At 67.0% G+C, this 17,360-nt stretch overlaps 1 protein-coding gene across 1 annotated transcript in view; it reads right to left on the bottom strand.

Annotated features, from left to right (window-relative positions):
• Positions 1 to 17,360, bottom strand: part of PLEC (plectin) — a 76,020-nt gene that overhangs the window by 30,065 nt on the left and 28,595 nt on the right. The window contains exons 13-32 of the mRNA XM_074860939.1: positions 16,608 to 16,701; positions 16,096 to 16,250; positions 15,394 to 15,706; positions 14,741 to 14,818; positions 14,279 to 14,440; positions 13,575 to 13,679; positions 12,692 to 12,787; positions 12,459 to 12,584; positions 11,606 to 11,758; positions 11,366 to 11,520; positions 11,149 to 11,275; positions 9,787 to 9,970; positions 8,882 to 9,039; positions 7,474 to 7,652; positions 7,218 to 7,356; positions 6,779 to 7,135; positions 5,775 to 5,858; positions 5,559 to 5,663; positions 5,231 to 5,329; positions 537 to 3,917 (exon numbers count right to left, since the gene is read on the bottom strand). Of these exons, the coding sequence (XP_074717040.1) occupies positions 537 to 3,917; positions 5,231 to 5,329; positions 5,559 to 5,663; positions 5,775 to 5,858; positions 6,779 to 7,135; positions 7,218 to 7,356; positions 7,474 to 7,652; positions 8,882 to 9,039; positions 9,787 to 9,970; positions 11,149 to 11,275; positions 11,366 to 11,520; positions 11,606 to 11,758; positions 12,459 to 12,584; positions 12,692 to 12,787; positions 13,575 to 13,679; positions 14,279 to 14,440; positions 14,741 to 14,818; positions 15,394 to 15,706; positions 16,096 to 16,250; positions 16,608 to 16,701 (6,250 nt within the window). The remainder of the gene's footprint in view (positions 1 to 536; positions 3,918 to 5,230; positions 5,330 to 5,558; positions 5,664 to 5,774; positions 5,859 to 6,778; positions 7,136 to 7,217; positions 7,357 to 7,473; positions 7,653 to 8,881; positions 9,040 to 9,786; positions 9,971 to 11,148; positions 11,276 to 11,365; positions 11,521 to 11,605; positions 11,759 to 12,458; positions 12,585 to 12,691; positions 12,788 to 13,574; positions 13,680 to 14,278; positions 14,441 to 14,740; positions 14,819 to 15,393; positions 15,707 to 16,095; positions 16,251 to 16,607; positions 16,702 to 17,360) is intronic.

Here is a 17,360-nt window from a genome sequence, read left to right as displayed (position 1 = left end):
GAGCAGAGCTGGGGTTAGGGAGCCACAGCAAACAACGCGTGGGTGCAACGAGCAGGGAGGAGACACGAGGGCGGGGGACCCCCCGCTGGTGTCAGGGCTGGGGGCGGCTCTTGGCTATGGAGGGGACTAAGGCAGGACGTGCCACGGGGCCGAGAAGCCAGCATGGGTGGTGGGGATCACCGCTCCTGCCGCCGCAGCGGAGGGCAGGCCCCGCTCTGACACCTCCCTGCGGGCTCTGCGGCACTGCCACCTCTGTGCGTGTCCCCGACCCACACCTGGGGGTCCTGCCCCCCCAGCAGCCGCTCACCGTGACCCCCCCGGGCAGGGGGGAGATGGATGCTGAGGGGGCGAGGGGAGACTGAACGACGCCTCCGCCTCCTGGAGGGTGCTGGCAGCTCCGCGCCCGGCGGAGCAATGACAGTCCTCGGGGACCGGCCGGCGCGGCTCCCGAAGCCGGGACATGGCGTGGGGCGGCTGGGGAGAGGGAAGGGCTCCCTGCATGCCACCACCGCTAAGGGGGACCCGTCACCCAGTACCTCCTCAGCCTTCTGCTGCAGCAGCGCCGCCTCCTGCTTCAGCTTCTCCTTCTCCTGCTCCAGGTCGGCGATGGCCCTCCGCAGCTTCTCGGCATCCTGGTCACTCTGGTGCCGCTGGATCTCCAGGGTGTGCACCAGCGTCATCTTCTCCTGCGTGGCCAGCTCGGTCTCGTGCAGCCTTTCGCTGATCTCCTCCGCCTGCTTCTTGAACCGCTTGGCTTCCTCCTCGGCCTTGGCCTGGGCCATGCTCATCTCCGCCACGTGCAGCTTGAGGCGCTCGGCCTCGGCTGTGATCTCCAGCTGCCGCCGGCGCTCGGCCTCCAGGGTTTTCTGGAAACCCTCGGTCTCCTCGGCCAGGCGCTGCTGCATCTGCTCCTTGTCCTCCTGGAGCCGCTTGGCGTGCTCCTGCGCCAGGTCCTTCTGCTTCTGCAGCACCTCCGCCTCGGCCTTCAGCCGTGTGGCCTCCTGCACCGCCTGCATCTTCTCCTTCAGCATCTTCTCCGCCAGCACCCGCTGCTGCGCCAGGTCATCCTCGGCCAGCTTCCGCATGCGGGCGGCCTCCTGGGCCTCCACGCTGAGCCGGGCCACCTCCTCCGCCACCTGCTTCATCTTCTCGGCCTCCTCCGCCAGGAACTTCTGTGTGTTGTCCTTGTCCTTGAGGATCAGCGCCTTGTTCTCCTCCTCGATCCGGCTCTTCAGCTTCGCCAGCTCCTCCATCTGCACCCGGACCTTGAAGAGCTCCTCCTCCACCTGGGCCTTCTGCCGCACGGCGTCGGTCACCTCCTCCTTCAGCCGCTGCAGCTCCTCGTCCAGGATGCCCTTCTGGTGGTCCGTCTCGTCCAGCTGCAGCTTCACCTTGGTCAGCTCCTGCTCCACCTGTGCCTTCTGCCGCAGCGTCTGCTCAGCGAACTTCTTGTGCTTCTCCATCTCAGCGTCCGCCAGCTGCTTCTGCCGCAGGGCCGCCTGCTCCGCCTGCGCCCGCTTGGCCGCCTCCAGCTCGGCCTCCTTCCGCAGCTTCTCCGCGTCCGCCTGCGCCTGCGCCTTGGCCTGCGCCTCCTCCTCCGCCCGCTGCTTCAGCCGCTCAGCCTCCTCCACCCGCTGCCGGGAGAGGCTGGCGTCCTGCTCGGCCTTGCTGCGGGCGAACTCGGCCTCCTCGGCCGCCCGCCTGGCCCGCTCGGCCTCCTCCCGCAGCCGGTCCAGGAGGCTCTGCTCCTGCTGCCGCGTCTGCAGCAGCTCCTGCTCCTTCTGCTGCACAGCGGCCAGGTGGGCCTTCTCCTCCGCCGCGATCCGCTTCTGCGCCGCCTCCCGCGCCAGCTGGATCTGCCGCTCCGACTCCTTCTCCGCCAGCTCCTTCTGCCGCCTGGCCTCCTCCACCATGGCCTTCAGCCGCTCCACCTCCTCCAGGGCCAGCCGCCGCTGCCGCCCGGCCTCCTCCTCTGCCGCGAGGATGGCCTGCACCTTCTCCTCGGCCTCCCGCCGGCGGCCCTCCTCCTCCAGCGCCAGCGCCCGCTGCCGCTCGGCCTCGTGCTCGGCCTGCTCCCGGCTGCGCTGCACCTCCTCCGCCTCCCCGCGGATGCGGCTCAGCTCCCGCTCCAGGTCGGTCTTGCCCGCCGAGGCCTTCTCGAAGCTGGCCTTCAGGGCGCGGATCTCCTCCTCCACCTGCCGCCGCTGCCGCAGCGTGTCCTCCACGAGGCCCTTCTGCCGCTCTAGCTCGCTCTCCGAGGAGCGCTTCAGTAGGGCGATCTTCTCCTCGATGTCCTGCTTGTGCTGGGCCGCCTGCTCCTCCAGCAGCTTGCGCTGATAGGCCTCATCCTCCGCCAGCCGCCGCAGCCGCTCATTCTCCGCCTCCTTCTCCTTCAGGGCGATCTCCGCCTCCGCCTTCAGCCGCGAGGCCTCGTTGATGGCCGCCAGCTTCTCCTTCAGGATGCGCTCGGCCTCGGCCCGCTGCCGCCCGGCCTCCTCCTCCGCCAGCTGCCGCTGCCTCTTGGCCTCCTCGGAGAGGGCCCGTAGCCGGGCAGCCTCCTCGGCCAGCTCCCGCAGCTTGCTGGCCTCGGCCTCCAGCCGCTGCTTGGACTTCTCGCTGGTGGAGCGTGACTCCTCCTCCGTCTTGGCCTTGCTCTCCAGCAGGATCTCCATCTCGGCCCGCAGCTTGGCCAGCTCCTCCTCCACCTCCTTCCTCTTCTGGATGGCCTCGCTCACCTCCTTCTTCAGCCGGAACAGCTCCTCCTCCAGGAGCAGCCGCTGCTGCTCCCCGTTGTCCATCTCGGCCTTCAGCCGGATCAGCTCCTGCTCCGCCGCCAGCTTCTGCTGGGCCGTGCCCTCCGCCAGCTCCCGCTGCTTCTCCAGCTCCTCCTCGGCCAGCTCCTTCTGCCGCAGGGCCGACTCCTCCGCCTTGGCGCGCTTGCGGGCCTCCCGCTCCGCGTCCTCCTTCTGCTTCTCCGCCTCCTCCTGTGCCAGAGCCTTCTTGTGGGCCACCTCCTCCGCCTGCAGCCGCAGCCGCAGCGCCTCGTTGGCCTTCTGCCGCCAGCGCTCCAGCTCCTTCTCAGCCTCCTCCCGCGACCGCTCGGCCTCCAGCTGCTGCTTCTTCAGCCGCTCAGCCTCCTCCTGCAGGTGGGCCACGGTGATGTGCTCCTGCTGCAGCGACAGCTCCAGCTGCGCCGTCTTCTCGGCAAAGGACAGCCGCTTGCTCTGCAGCTCGGCCTCGGCGCTGCGCTGGGCCACCTCCTGGGCCACCTGGATCTGCCGCTCCTTCTCGGCCTCTGCCTGCCGCATCCGCCACTCGGCCTCCTCCGCCTGCAGCCGCAGCTTCTCCAGGTCAGCCACCGCCTTCTGCTTCTCCCGCGCCGCGTCCCGCTCCGCCTGCACCTTCCGCTTCAGCTCCTCCTCCGCCTCCCGCTTCTTCTGGCTCTCCTCCTTCACCTGCCGGCGCAGGCGCTCGGCCTCCTCCTGCGCCTGCCTCTTCTGCCGCTCGGCGTCCTCGGCGCGCGCCCGCAGCTCCTGCAGCTCCGTCTCGGCGCCCACCCGCTGCTTCTCGGTGCTCTCCAGCTGCAGGCGGATGAGGCGGATCTCCTCCTCTACCTTCTTGCGGTTGTACTCGGCCTCCTCAATCAGCTTGACCTTGGACTTGATCTGGTGGTCAGAGTTCTGCCGCAGCTGCATCAGTTCCTGCTGGATGTTCTGCTTCTGCTGCTCGGCATCCACGGCCACCACCTCCCGCCGGGTGACCTCCTCCTGCATGCGGAGCTGCAGCTCCCGCGCCTCCGCCTCCGCCTGCGCCTTGGCTTTGGCGTGGGCCTCGGCCAGCTGCCGCTGCTTCTCCAGCTGGGCCTCCACCTCCGCCAGCCGCTTCCTCTCCTCCTCCTTCAGCTTCTCGGCAGCTTTCTGGAGGGGAAAGAGGGTGCAGAGAAAACAGAGAGGGGAGAGAGAGAGAAATCACAAGGGATGCGACCGAGCCGCGGCGTCAATGCCGGCCACAACCACGCACCCCCGAGAGACGGGGTGGTCCGGGGCGGAGGGGTGGAGGATGCACATGGAATGGCTTCGGGTCCCTGGGCCTCCCCACGAGCCGGAGGCGGTGACGCCAGCTTCCAGAAGACGTATGGCAGACAGGGGACACACAGCCACCACGGCTCGCTCGGCACAGCGCGGGCAGGCGACAGGACCAAGACAGCAGTGCAGGAAGCGGGATGGCCCACGTACTGACAGAGGGGGAATGGAGCGCCAGCAAAGCCCGAAGTGATGGAGACGGAGGCCAGCAGCTTGCACACCCACCACCATGCCCACCGCCCTCCGGGGACAGCCCTGCCCCGGCCCCCCGCAGCGCAGAGCCTCCCCCACGCTCTCGTCGGGGGTCCTGGTGTGAGAGGGGCCGGTGCGGAGAGCTGCCACCTTGGGGACAGGAGAGACTCAGCCAGAGCGCCGGGACCGAGTGGAGCGGGTGGCAAGGGAGGTGCCAGCGGAGCTTTCCCTGCTGGGAAAGCCTCAGCCACGCAGGAGAGCGATCCCAGCTCCGGCCTGTGCTGCCCCAGCCAGTCTGGATCCCGCCCCGGTTCGGCACCATCAGCACGCATGCGGGTGAGCCGGACCCCCGCGCCGTGGGGCCGGGTCCCCTCGTGCCACCCCAAAAAAGCGCAGAGGGGGCCCGGGAGCAGCAGGTGAGCAGCTCTTGGAGGGCAGGAGCGCGGCAAGCAGGAGGGGCGTGCAGGCTGTCGGCAGGCGCGGGGTGAGGCGGAGGGGTGCCACGGGGCGGGGGGGGGGCATGCGCAGAGTGAGTACCTGGTGCAGGGCTGCCAGTCATCCTGGTTTTTTACCCTCCATTAGATCCCCACCAACACAAACATCCCCCAAGACAAAGCACTGGCAAAGCGGCTCGGCTTCCGAGGGCAGAAACCAAGAGTTAGAGAGGTCACCAAGAGAAAACACCCGCGGGCGCCGGTCCGGCCGCGCCGGTTCATGCGGAAGGTGGGTACCGACTGCGCTCCGTGTATCTGGGAAGTGCCTCCTACCACCAGTGACGCCAGAGCCCGGCGGTGCCACAAGCTGGCCCTCCCGGCTGCGCCCAGAGCCTGCGGCTTCGGTCCCGGGAGCTCGGATCAGAGCGGGGTTAGAGGCCACGGGCCAGCGTTAGTGATGGGGGGGCCGGCGGTCGCCACGAACTGTGTTCCCCACCGTTACCCCACGCGCCGCTCCCCTACCTCCTCCTCCTCCAGCCGCCGCAGCGTCTCTGTGATGAACTTGATGTACTGGCTGGTGAGCGTGGTCAGCTCGCTGTACCGCGTCCGCAAGTCCACGTACTGTGACAGACAGCAGAGCTCAGCGGGGTGGGCGGGGAGCACACCCGCGGCACCCCCCAACCCGCTGCCTGGCACCCCAACGGCAGCGGGGCCAGACAGAGCCGAGCCCTCGTGCCAGCCCCCGCCCTACCCGCCCCTTCGGCAAAGTGTCGCGGCCCCCGGCCGCTGGGGGCGGAGCTGCCGGGCTCAGCCGTGCACCCACAGGGTGCCCCGGAGGGACCCCCCTCACCTCCTGGATGATGCTGTCAGACGCAGACTGCACTTTGGGCTTCTTGGCCGGCGAGGCCATCGGCTCCACCTGTGCCTTGAAGCTCACCAGCTGCAGCTCATAATCCTGCCGGGAGAGGGGTCCTCAGCGCGCCAGCCAGTGTCTCCCGCGAGCCCCCCGAGCCCCCCGGGGCCACCTGGGCACTGCAGGGAGGCCAGCCCAGAGCAACGGGCCCACCTTGATGGCGTCGATGTACTGCTTGGCGTAGCGCTGGCACTCCTCCACCTTCTCCTTGTTGCGGTCGCACTCCTCCAGCAGTTTCTGGGGGAAACACAGACTCCCAGAATCACCTTGGTTGGAAAAGCCCTTGAAGCTCCTCCAGTCCAACCATGAACCTCACCCTGACCGTTCCCAACTCCACCAGATCCCTCAGCGCTGGGTCAGCCCGACTCTTCAACCCCTCCAGGGATGGGGACTCCCCCCCTGCCCTGGGCAGCCCATTCCAACGCCCAACAACCCCTTCTGCAAAGAAATCCTTCCTAAGAGCCAGTCTGACCCTGCCCTGGCGCAGCTTGAGGCCATTCCCTCTTGGCCTGCCGCTGGTTCCTTGGCTCAAGAGACTCATCCCCCCTCTCTGCACCCTCCTTTCAGGCAGTTGCAGAGGGCCAGGAGGTCTCCCCTCAGCCTCCTCTTCTCCACACTAAACCCCCCCAGTTCCCTCAGCCGCTCCCCATCACACCTGTGCTCCAGACCCTGCACCAGCTCCGTTGCCCTTCTCTGGACACGCTCGAGTCATTCAAGGGCCTTTTTGGAGTGAGGGGCCCAAAACTGAACCCAGGAATCGAGGGGCGGCCTCACCAGTGCCGAGCACAGGGGTCAGATCCCTTCCCTGTCCCTGCTGGCCACTCTAGTGCTGATACCAGCCAGGATGCCATTGGCCTCATTGGCCACCTGGGCACACTGCTGGCTCATTATCAATCCCCCCCAGGTCCCTCTCTGACTGGCAGCTCTCCAGCCACTCCTCCCCAAGCCTGTAGCGCTGCTGGGGGTTGTTGTGGCCCAAGGGCAGCACCCGGCATTTGGCCTTAGTGAAACTCCCCCAGTTGGCCTCAGCCCATCGCTCCAGCCTGCCCAGATCTCTCTGCAGAGCCTCCCTACCCTCGAGCAGACACACCGGGGTGAGCCTGTGGCCGCGGCCAGGGACTACCGAGAGCACTGGCTGGCCATGGCGCGGGCGCTACCTTCTCCTGCAGCAGCTGCTCCCGCACGGTCTTGCTGTCGGTGATGGGCACCGCTTGGATTTTCTCCTGCCGCTGCTTGGCGTCCTGGATCCAGCGCAGCAGCCCGTCGCAGCTCTCGCGGTAGTAGCGCAGCTGGCGGCCCAGCTGGTCCAGCTCGCGCTGGCGCAGGTCGCTCTGGGCGAGCACAGCTTGCCAGCGCTCCAGCAGCTGCTGGACTCTCTCCCGGTAGCGGTCGAGGTCCACGTCGCGCTCGCTGTGGCCCCGCACCATCCGCTCGTTGACGTCCTTGGCCTTGCTCAGGTCGGTCTCCAACGTGCTGAAGAAGGGCTGGTGCCCCTCGGCCTGCGCGCGCAGCCGCTGCGGCAGACGGAGCGCGGCTCAGCAACGGCACCGGCCCCCCAGCTCCGCCCCACCACCACGGGGCTGCCCCGGCCGTTACCTTCAGCTCAGCCTTGCTGGCCTCCAGCTCCTTGAGGTCAGCCGGCACGGTCTGCACGTCCTTCAGCTGGTCCTCGTACTTCTTGACCAGCTCCTCGGCCCCCTGAGTGCTGCGGATCACCAGGTTGATGGTTTTCAGCCTGCGGGAAGAGGGGATGGGCTCAGCAGCGCCAGGCAGCAGCGGCAGGCGGTCGGGAAGGACGCCCGGGCCCACCCAGCCCAGCTGGGCTAGCTGAGGAGCCGTGCGGGCCACTCACTTCTCCAGGTAGATGCTGGAGAGGCTGTACACCCGCTCCATCTTCTGCAGGGTGATCTCCAGCTCAGAGCGCAGGACGGGGGCTGAGCTGGCCGGCTCCGGCTGCGCCAGCACCTCCTCTGTCTTCTCGCTGACCTTGTCCAGGTTCTTCCTGATGCCCTCCAGCTCCAGGTGGATTTGCTGCGGGGACAGGAGGGTCCCTCAGCCCCCGCCCACCGCCCGACGGGTTTGGGTGTGCACAGGGATTTTCACATGTGTGGGGACAGACTTGTTCCACCAGATCCAAATACTTTTGTCTGTCTGTGTTTGTACGTCGCGTGTTTGCGAACGCGCATGTCTGCATGTGTTGATTTGTGGTACCGTAGGGTAAGTTAGTGTGAAAAATTCAAAGTTAGAACCACAGAATCCCAGAATCCTTCAGGTTGGAAAAGCCCCTCGGGATCATCGAGTCCAACCCTCAGCCCGACTCTACAAAGTTCTCCCCTACCCCACATCCCCCCACAGCTCATCCAAACGGCCCTTAAACACACCCAGGGATGGGGACTCCACCCCTCCCTGGGCAGCCTGTTCCACTCTCTGACCACTCTTGCTGGGAAACATTTTTTCCTCATGCCCAGTCTGAACCTCCCCTGGTGCAGTTTAAAGCCGTTCCCTCTTGTTCTGTCACTCATTCCCTGGGAGAAGAGACCAGCACCAACCTCTCTACAACGTCCTTTCAGGGAGCTGTAGAGTGATGAGGTCTCCCCTCCCCTTCTCCTCCTCACACTGAACAGTCCCAGCTCCTTCCATCGCTCCTCACAGGATTTATTCTCCAGGCCCTTCCCCAGCTCGTTGCCCTCCTCTGCACTCGCTCCAGCACCTCGAGATCTCTCTGGTATTGAGGTGCCCAAAACTGGACACAACACTCCAGGTGTGGCCTCACCAGTGCGGAGTGCAGGGGGACTATCACCTCCCTACTTCTGCTGGTCACATTATTTCTATCACAAGCCAGGATGCCGTTGGCTTTCTTGGCCACCTGGGCACACTGCTGGCTCATGGTCAGCTGCTTGTCAATTAGAACCCCCAGATCCTTCTCTTCCAGACAGCTCCAGCCACCCCTCCCCAAGCCTGTAGCCATGCAGGGGGTTGTTGTGGCCCAAGTGCAGCACCTGGCACTTGTTGTCCTCTTTGAATCTGTAGTTAAGTGGCTATTTCAATTACAGCATATTTTACTAAATTATTTGGTAAATCTTTAACGCTGCCAATCATCAATCAATCCTGATTTGCTGCTAAACCACCACCACATTAATCCTTCCAGCCCACCCCAAGCAGCAGCAGGACAGGGGCCTGCGGCCCGTCGGCGCAGGTCGGTGGCCAGCAGCCCCGCTGGGGGTGTCCCCGGTTGGCCGTGGGCATGCGTGGGTGCGTACCTGCTGCTCAGCGATGCGCTGGGCGCACTCCTGGAGCGGGTCCTTGTCGAGGGGCAGGCGGATCTTGTGGACCGTGCGGGTCTCACAGCCCTCCAGCTGCAGGCGGATGTCCTTCAGCTGTGAGATGTAGCTCCTGCACAGCGACTCGTCCTGCTCCCCTGCGGTGACACGGGGACGCGGCGGTGACCGTGGGGACACCCGGGATGGGGTCAGTGACCGCGGGGACACTGGAGATGGGTTAGTGACAGTGGGGACACTGGGGACAGGTTAGTGCTCGCTGGGGACACTGGGGACGGGTTAATGTTTGTAGAGACACCAGGGATGGGTTAGAGCTTGTTGGGGACACTCGAGGATAGGTTAGTGATGGTGCGGACCCCAGGGATGGGTTAGTGACAGTGGGGACACCGGGGATGGGTTAGTGCTCACTGGGGACACTGGGGATGGGTTAGTGATGGTGGAGATCCTGGGGGACAGGTTAGCACCTGTGGGGACCCCAGGGGATGGGTTAGGGACAGTGGGGACACTGGGGATGGGTTAGTGACAGCGGGGACCCCAGGGGATGGGTTAGTGACAGCGGGGACACTGGGGATGGGTTAGTGCTCACTGGGGACACCAGAGATGGGTTAGTGCTTGTTGGGGACACTCGAGGATGGGTTAGTGATGGTGGGTACCCTGGGGGACAGGTTAGGGCCTGTGGGGACCCCAGGGGATGGGTTAGTGACAGTGGGACACCAGGAATGGGTTAGTGATGGTGGGGACCCTGAGGGACAGGTTAGGGCCTGTGGGGACCGCAGGGGATGGGTTAGTGACTGTGGGGACCCTGGGGATGGGTCAGTGGCCGTGGGGACCCCGGGGATGCCCTGGGGAGCGCGGGGCAGCCTGCAGCAGGGGACGGGGGGTCTCACCTTTCTCCTGGCTGCGCAGCAGCAGCTCGTACTTCTGGGTGCAGGCGTTGTACTCGCGCTCCACCTGCAGCCGGTCGTCGGGCTGGAAGCTCTGCGCGTCCTGGCTGTCCCGCAGGAACTCCTGGTAGTGGGTCTCGAGGCTGCGCAGGACCTGCCGGCACTCCTCCGCCGGCAGCGTGCGGAACTGGGGGGGAAAGGGCACCGTGAGCCCCCACCACCACGGCGGGACCCCCGGCAGACAAGAAACTGCTGCTGGAGAGAAGAGGAAGCATTGTGTAAAGGCAACACCCCCCGGTGTCTTTGTCGACCCAGGACCTACGGACCAAGCTCGCTGCTCTACGGCACTGGGGCATCCAAGGGTGGGGGTTCCCCTTTTCCTACCCCTCCCCTTTCCTCCTTCCTCGCTCTGCTCTCTCCCTCTTCCTCACAAGTTTTGTACAAAGCGTGATCAGTCGGTTGTTGATGGGTTATTGGGAAAACAATCTCATCGCAGTTATCAGTGGATCCTTGGATCCTTCAAAGTGCCTTCATTCGCTCACAGAAGGTTCTCGGTTGATGGTTACCAGGAAGGTTCTCGGTTGATGGTTGCCAGGAAGGTTCTCGGTTGATGGTTGCCAGGAAGGTTCTCGGTTGATGGTTACCAGGAAGGTTCTCGGTTGATGGTTACCAGGAAGGTTCTCGGTTGATGGTTGCCAGGAAGGTTCTCAGTTGATGGTTACCAGGAAGGTTCTCAGTTGATGGTTACCAGGAAGGTTCTCGGTTGATGGTTGCCAGGAAGGTTCTCGGTTGATGGTTACCAGGAAGGTTCTCGGTTGATGGTTGCCAGGAAGGTTCTCAGTTGATGGTTACCAGGAAGGTTCTCAGTTGATGGTTGCCAGGAAGGTTCTTGGTTGATGGTTACCCGGAAGGTTCTCGGTTGATGGTTGCCAGGAAGGTTCTTGGTTGATGGTTACCCGGAAGGTTCTCGGTTGATGGTTGCCAGGAAGGTTCTCAGTTGATGGTTGGCAGGAAGGTTCTCGGTTGATGGTTACTAGGAAGGTTCTCGGTTGATGGTTGCCAGGAAGGTTCTCAGTTGATGGTTACCAGGAAGGTTCTTGGTTGATGGTTACTCGGAAGGTTCTCGGTTGATGGTTACTAGGAAGGTTCTCAGTTGATGGTTGCCAAACTCCCTCCAGGAAGTTCTCAATCAATGAAGTCACCACCTGAACTGCCCCTCGGAGCCCCTGTCCCGCCCAGACCCCCCACGGTGACCAGCCCTTCCCGCACACGCCGGCTCTCGGGGAATCCCAAAGAATCCCCCTCCTCCTCGTATCCCACCGTGTGGGCCGAGACCCCCCCAGCCCCCGTCCGGGGGACACTCACAGTGAGGTGGGACCAGGCCTGGATCTGCTGGATGTCACGGGTCAGGTACTGCCAGGCCAGGAGGCTCCTCAAGTCCAAGTGCAGCTGGTGCCAGAGCCCCAGGAGGTGCTGGTGGGCGGCCTCCAGCCTGCGGGGGGGTGGCGTGAGCCGGAGGGGGACCCTGCGGTGGGGCGGATGTTGGGGTGTGGGGTGGGGGGGGGGTCCTGTCGCAGCTCACCTGTGCACGGCGTCCAGCGCCTCCTTGTTGGGGGGCGGCAGGAGGAAGCAGACAGAGGGGACGACGGCCTCGCCCCCCCCTGCGCCCGCCACCCGCCACTTGTGGGGCTGCGCGTTGCTGAGCAGGGCACAGGTGTCCCCCTTGTGCACCGTGATCTGGGGCGGGGGGGGACACACGGGGGGTCAGCCCGAGCCGGGGGTGTCCCCTCATGTCCCCCCCCGGCCCGCTCCCCCTCGTTACCTCCATTTGTTTGTAGTCGCAGACGGCCTGGACGGGGGGGCGGCCCTGCAGGGGGGTGCCGGGGCTGCGGGGCTTCAGCTGGACGATGGCCTTGGCGCGGCGCGACAGCCCCCCCAGGTGCCCCCCGTAATCCGCCAGCTGCTCCTTCTGCTCCTGAGGGAGACGTGGGGTCAGCGGGGGGCACCCTGCTGGGGGGGGGCAGGGAGGGTGACCTGCTCCCAGGAGTCCTGGGGTGTGGGGAGGGGCGGAGGCACTGCAGAGAGGGTCTGGAGGGGCAGGGGGGGGAACTGGGGGGTCGCTGGAGGGAATTGGGGGGGTCACCCCTGCAGAGGGGTCTGCATGGTGTGGGGGTCACCGCAGCGGGGGGGGGTCACCCTGGGGTGCTGAAGAGGGTCTCATGCTTTGCGGGGGTCTCACTCCTGGGGGGTCACCCCAGGGTGCTGCAGAGGGGTGCACATGGTGGGGGTCACCCCTGGGTGCTGCAGTGGGGCTCACGCTTTGGGGGGGGGGTCACTCCTGGGGGGTCACCCCAGAGTGCTGCAGAGAGGTGAGCATGTGGGGGTGTCACCCCGGCACCCCACAGCTGGGCACACGTGGAGGGGGGGGGTCAGTCCTGGTGGGGGGTGTCACTCTTCGGGGGTCACTCTGGGGTCCACAGTGGGGCTCATGCTTTGGGGGGGGTCATCCCTGGAGGGTCACACACTGGGGGGAGTCACCCTGGGGTCTGTAGTGGGGTGGGGGATCACCCCTGGGTGCTTCAGTGGGGCTTGTGCTTTTGGAGGTGGTCACCCCTGGGGGCTCATGCTTTGGAGGGGTCACACACTGGGGGGTCACACATTGGGGGGGCCCTCACCACGCAGTCCTGCAGCAGATCCTCCAGGCGCGTGACCGTGACGCTGCGGTCGCACGAGTATTTCTTCTTCATGTTCTCCTGCGTCTTCCGCAGGAACTCCTCGGCCTCCTTCACGTCAGCAAAGAACTGGGGGGGCGGGGGGGGGGGTGCTCAGCCACGGTGGGTGGCTGCGGGGTGGGGGGGGCCTCTCAAACGCCCCCAATCCCCCCCAGTCTCCCCCAATCCCCCCGTACCTGGAAGTAGGCGCTGTTCTCCTTCAGGTGGGCCTCGATGCAGCAGCAGAGCTGGAGCATCCAGCTCCACTGGGTCTGCAGCGCCGCCAGGAACGCCTGCAACGGCACCGGCACGGCACCGGTCACCAACGGCACCGGCATGGCACCGGCACCAACACCCCCACCAGCACCAACAACGGCACCAGCAACAGCCGCAGTCACCAACTGCACCGGCACCGGTTACCAACGGCACCGGCAACAGCACCAGCAATGGCAACAGCCAGAGTCACCAATGGCACCACCAACGGCACCAACACCCACACTGGCACCGCCAATGGCACCGACGACAGCCGGAGTCACCCACAGCACCGCCAGTGGCACCAACACCACCCCTGCCACCAGCATGAGCACTGGCACCAGCACCGGCACTGGGATTGCCACCACCACCACCAGCGCTGCCACCAGCACCAGCACCGGCACCAGCTCTGCCACCGGGATCAGCACTGGCACTGGCGTGGCACCGGCACCGCCACCAGCACTGCCACCAGCACTGCCCCTGCCACTGCCACCGCCCCTGCCACCTCCCCTGCTACCGCCACTGCCCCTGCCACTGCCACTGCCACCAGCACTGCCCCTGCCACCGCCACTACCACCAGCAGTGCCACCGCTGCTTCTACCCACTGCCAGCCCCCACCCAGCCCAGGCAGCTGCCCGCACCGCCCCAACCCCCCACGCGCTGCCCAGTGCCCCACACCACTGCCTGCACTGCCCTGGACCCCAGCCCCCCCCCGGCCCCCCCCATCGCCCCCAGTGCCCCCCCCAGCCACCCCAGCGGCCCCCCCCCGACCCCCCAGCCACGCCTGGCCCCCCCAGACCCCCCCCTGCTCCCCCCAGCCCCCCTCACCTCCAGCGTCTGCCTCCCTGGGTGCTCATCCCGCAGCAGCCGCTCGCCACTGCCCTGCAGCTCCTTGATCCTGCGCTCCCGCAGCTCCAGCTCCCGCATCAGCCCCTGGCACGGCCGGGGAGGGGGGGGGTGAGCACCCAGCCCCCCCAGGACCAGCACGGGGCGGGGGGTGTCTGTATGTGTCTGTCTGTGCCCGGGGCTGAGGGCTGGGGATGAGACGAGGCGGAGGGGGGGGGGGGATGCTCAGGGTTGGGAAAGGGGCGGGGGGCAGTTTTGGGTCCAGACACCCACCACAGGAACCGGGTGGGGGGGGAACTGGGGGGCATGGGGTGGATGGGGGGGTCAGGGGTAGGGTCACTGGGGGATGGGGGGGGTGAGGGATGGGGCTGGGGGGTGCTCGGGGAGGGGATACGAGATCTGGGGGTGATTGGGGAGGGGGACATGGAGGCTGGAGGTGTTCAGAGAGGGGGTACAGGGTCTGGGGGTGCTCAGGAGGGGACACGGAGTCTGGGCGTGTTCAGAGAGGGGGTACAGGGTCTGGGGGTGCTCGGGGGGGGGACTTGGGCTCTGGGGATGCTTGGGGAGGGGACACGGGGTCTGGGGGTGCTCAGGGAGGGGATACAGGGTCTGGGGGTGCTTGGGGGGGGACGGGCTCTGGGGGTGCTCGGGGGGGCAGGGGCGGGCCGGAGCCGCTCCCCCCGTACCGAGTAGTTCTCCTTCTTGGCCGCCATGTTGGGGTTGCGGTCGCTCCAGTCGAAGGTCACCTCCTCCTCCTCCTTCTCGTTCAGCCACATCAGCTCCTTGGTGGCGGCGCTGACGAAGCCGTGGAGGCTCTCGAGGTGCCGCAGCCGGGACTTGGAGGAGTTCTGGGGAGGGGGCGCGGGGACGGGCTGTGTCCACACCCCCCTCCCACACCTCTGCCCCCATCCTCCTCCCCACGCACCCCCCCCAACATCCTCCTCCCCACATCTCCACCCCCACTCTCTTCCCCACACATCCCCCCCATGTCCTGCATCCTCCTCCCCACACATCTCCCCCCACCCTCCTCCCCACATATTTGTCCCCAACATCCTCCCCCACACACATCTCCCCCCATCCTCCTCCCCCCCACATCCTGCACCCCCCCATCCCCTCCCGTCCCCCCCATTCCATCGACCCCCCCTCACCAGCAGCTTGCCATACTGCAGGTCCAGCTTGCCCAGACACTCCCTGTAGGCGTTGCGGGGGCCGGGGGAGAGCTGGGCCTGGGGGATATGTGTTGTGAGCTCGGGGACCCCCCTCCTGACCCACCTCCCGGCGGCAGCAACACCCGACCCTCCCTGGAGCACCCCGTCCTCCCAAAGGTACCGGGGATGGACCCCAATGGCGGGGGCAGTGCCCACTCCCATCGCTGCCCCCCCACCCCCAAGCACGGGGGGGGATGAAGATGGGGCAGTGGCGGGGGGCAGCGGGGGGAGGCAGCCCCAGGGTACGAGAGGTGGTGGGGGGCAGTGGGGTGCCCTCGGGGTTCCGTGTCCCCCCACCCGATGGGGCACAGAGGGGCTGCAGAGCCGGTGGGGGCAGAGCTGGGGCTGCGGGGGCTGGGATAGGCTGCTCCCCCCAGAGCCCCCCCCCAGGCTGAGCACAGCCACCGCGACTCGGGGGACCCCAGGAGCAGGGGTGGGGGCAGCCAGGGGGGACTCCAGGAGCAGAAGCCCCGGGCGGACCCCAGGAACAGGAGTGGGGGCAGACCCAGGGGGACCCCCAGAGGCAGGAGCAGCCCCGAAGGGACCCCGGGAGCAGGGTGATGGCCGGGGGGGCCCTGCGGCGGGCGGCTCACCTCGTCGGCCCGCGCCCGCTCGATCTTGGTGCGGAACTCCTCGATGGAGTGGTGGAGGCCGCGGTGGCTGCCCAGGTGGGACTCGACGGTGGGCAAGTCCATGCCCCACTCGGCCGCCGCCAGCCGCCGCTGGTTCTCCTCCACCCAGGCCAGCAGGTCCTGCAGGTACCGCAGTGTCGCCTCATCCAGCTCCTGCCGCGGCCGCTGCCCCAGCGGCACCGTCACCGTCACTGCCGCCGCCGGCGCCCCCGACTTCAGCCGCAGGTTGTACTCGGTGCGGATGGCCACCAGCCGCTCATGCAGGCGGTACACCCTGCGGGGGGGCACGTCGGCGTGGGGGGCACGGGGGGCACAGGGGGCTTGGGGGACATGGGGGGGTTGAGGGGCATGGGTGGCATGGGGTGTGCAGAGGACACAGGGGCCGTGGGGGACATGGGGGGATCTGGGGTCATGGGGGACACAGGGGACATGAGGGGACTTGGGGGACATGGGGGACACAGGGGCATTTGGGGACATGGGGGACATGGGGGACACAAGGGGCTTGGGGGACACAAGGGACATGGGGGGCTTGGGGGAGTTGGGGGACACGGGGGACACAGGACGTGGGCTGGTGCCGCAGCCAGGCCAGCGCCAGGGTCCCTGCGTGGGGCCCGCGGTGTCGCAGTGCCGGTGGGGGTGGCGGGGGGGGTGGCGGGGCCGTACCTGCGGTACATCTGCTCGCCCTGGGGGTGCCGCCCGTCCTTGAGCGTCTGCACGTCATTGAAGAGCAGCCGGATCATGGCGTCCGCCTTGTCCAGGTCCCGCTCAACCTCGGCCGCCTTCTGCGGCGCCTTCCCCGCGGTCAGCAGGCGCACGTCCTGCGCGGGGCAGGGCAGGGCAGGGTCAAGGGCAGGGCAGGGTCAAGGGCAGGGACAGGGCCAAGGGCAGGGACAGGGGCAGGGACAGGGCCAAGGCCAAGGGCAGGGGAAGGGTCAAGGACAGGGGCAGGGTCAAGGGCAGGGACAGGGGCAAGGGCAGGGACAGGGGCAGGGCCAGGGGCAGCGGCAGGGTCAAAGGCACAGTCAGGAGCAGGGTCAAGGGCAGGGGCAGGGTCAAGACCAAGGGCAGGGGCAGGGTCAGGGTCAAGGGCAGGGCCAAGGGCAGGGTCAAGGGCAGGGCCAGCGGCAGGGCCAGGGGCAGGGGCAGGGGCAGGGCCCGCCAGAGCCGCCGCTCACCGCCTGCAGGAGCGTGTCAGCCTGGTTGAGCTGCTCCTCGCAGAGCCCCGACTCCATCTGCAGTTTGGTGACGATGCGCTGCAGCCGCTCCAGCCTGCGGGGACATGGCAGGGACACTGGCACGGGGCACCCATCCTGCCCACGGACCGTGTGCTGTGCCACAGGGCACCCATCCTGTCCCTGCATGGCACCGAGCCCACCCCACGCAGCCCAGATCCTGTCCAGGTGAGGCACAAATCCTGCCCCACGGGGCACAGGATTTTTTCCTATCCCTGTCCAGGATGGGTCCCACCCCACACAGTCCCAATCCTGCCCCACACAGCACCGATCCTGCCCACACAAGGCACAAATCCTGCCCCGTGTGCCACAGGACAGACCCTGTCCCCGCACAGGATGGGTCCCGCCCCACACAGCCCCGATCCCATTCAGACAAGACCCAAATCCAGCACAGGACAGGTCCCCTCCCCGCACCAGCCCAGCTCCTGCCCGTTCCTGGCACCGATCCCAGCCCTGCCCAGCCCCGATCCCGCCCAGCCCCTGCGCAGGATGGATCCCGCCCCGCCCCGGCCCTGCACACACAGCGGGGACTTGGGCCAGTCCCAGCCCCCTGCGCTCCCGGGTCCCGGCCCTGCCCGCGCCAGGAGCCTCGTCCCGCTCCTCATCCCGATTCCCACCCCCGTCCCGCTCCTCATCCTCACCCCGCTTCTGCTCCTCACCCTGCTCCCATCCCACTCCCACTCTCCCATCCCACTC

Source organism: Strix uralensis, chromosome 1, assembly GCF_047716275.1.
Source record: "Strix uralensis isolate ZFMK-TIS-50842 chromosome 1, bStrUra1, whole genome shotgun sequence".
Classification (NCBI taxonomy): Eukaryota; Metazoa; Chordata; class Aves; order Strigiformes; family Strigidae; genus Strix; species Strix uralensis.
The sequence above is the reverse complement of the archived record's forward strand: the minus strand, read 5'-3'. Positions and strand labels throughout refer to the sequence as shown.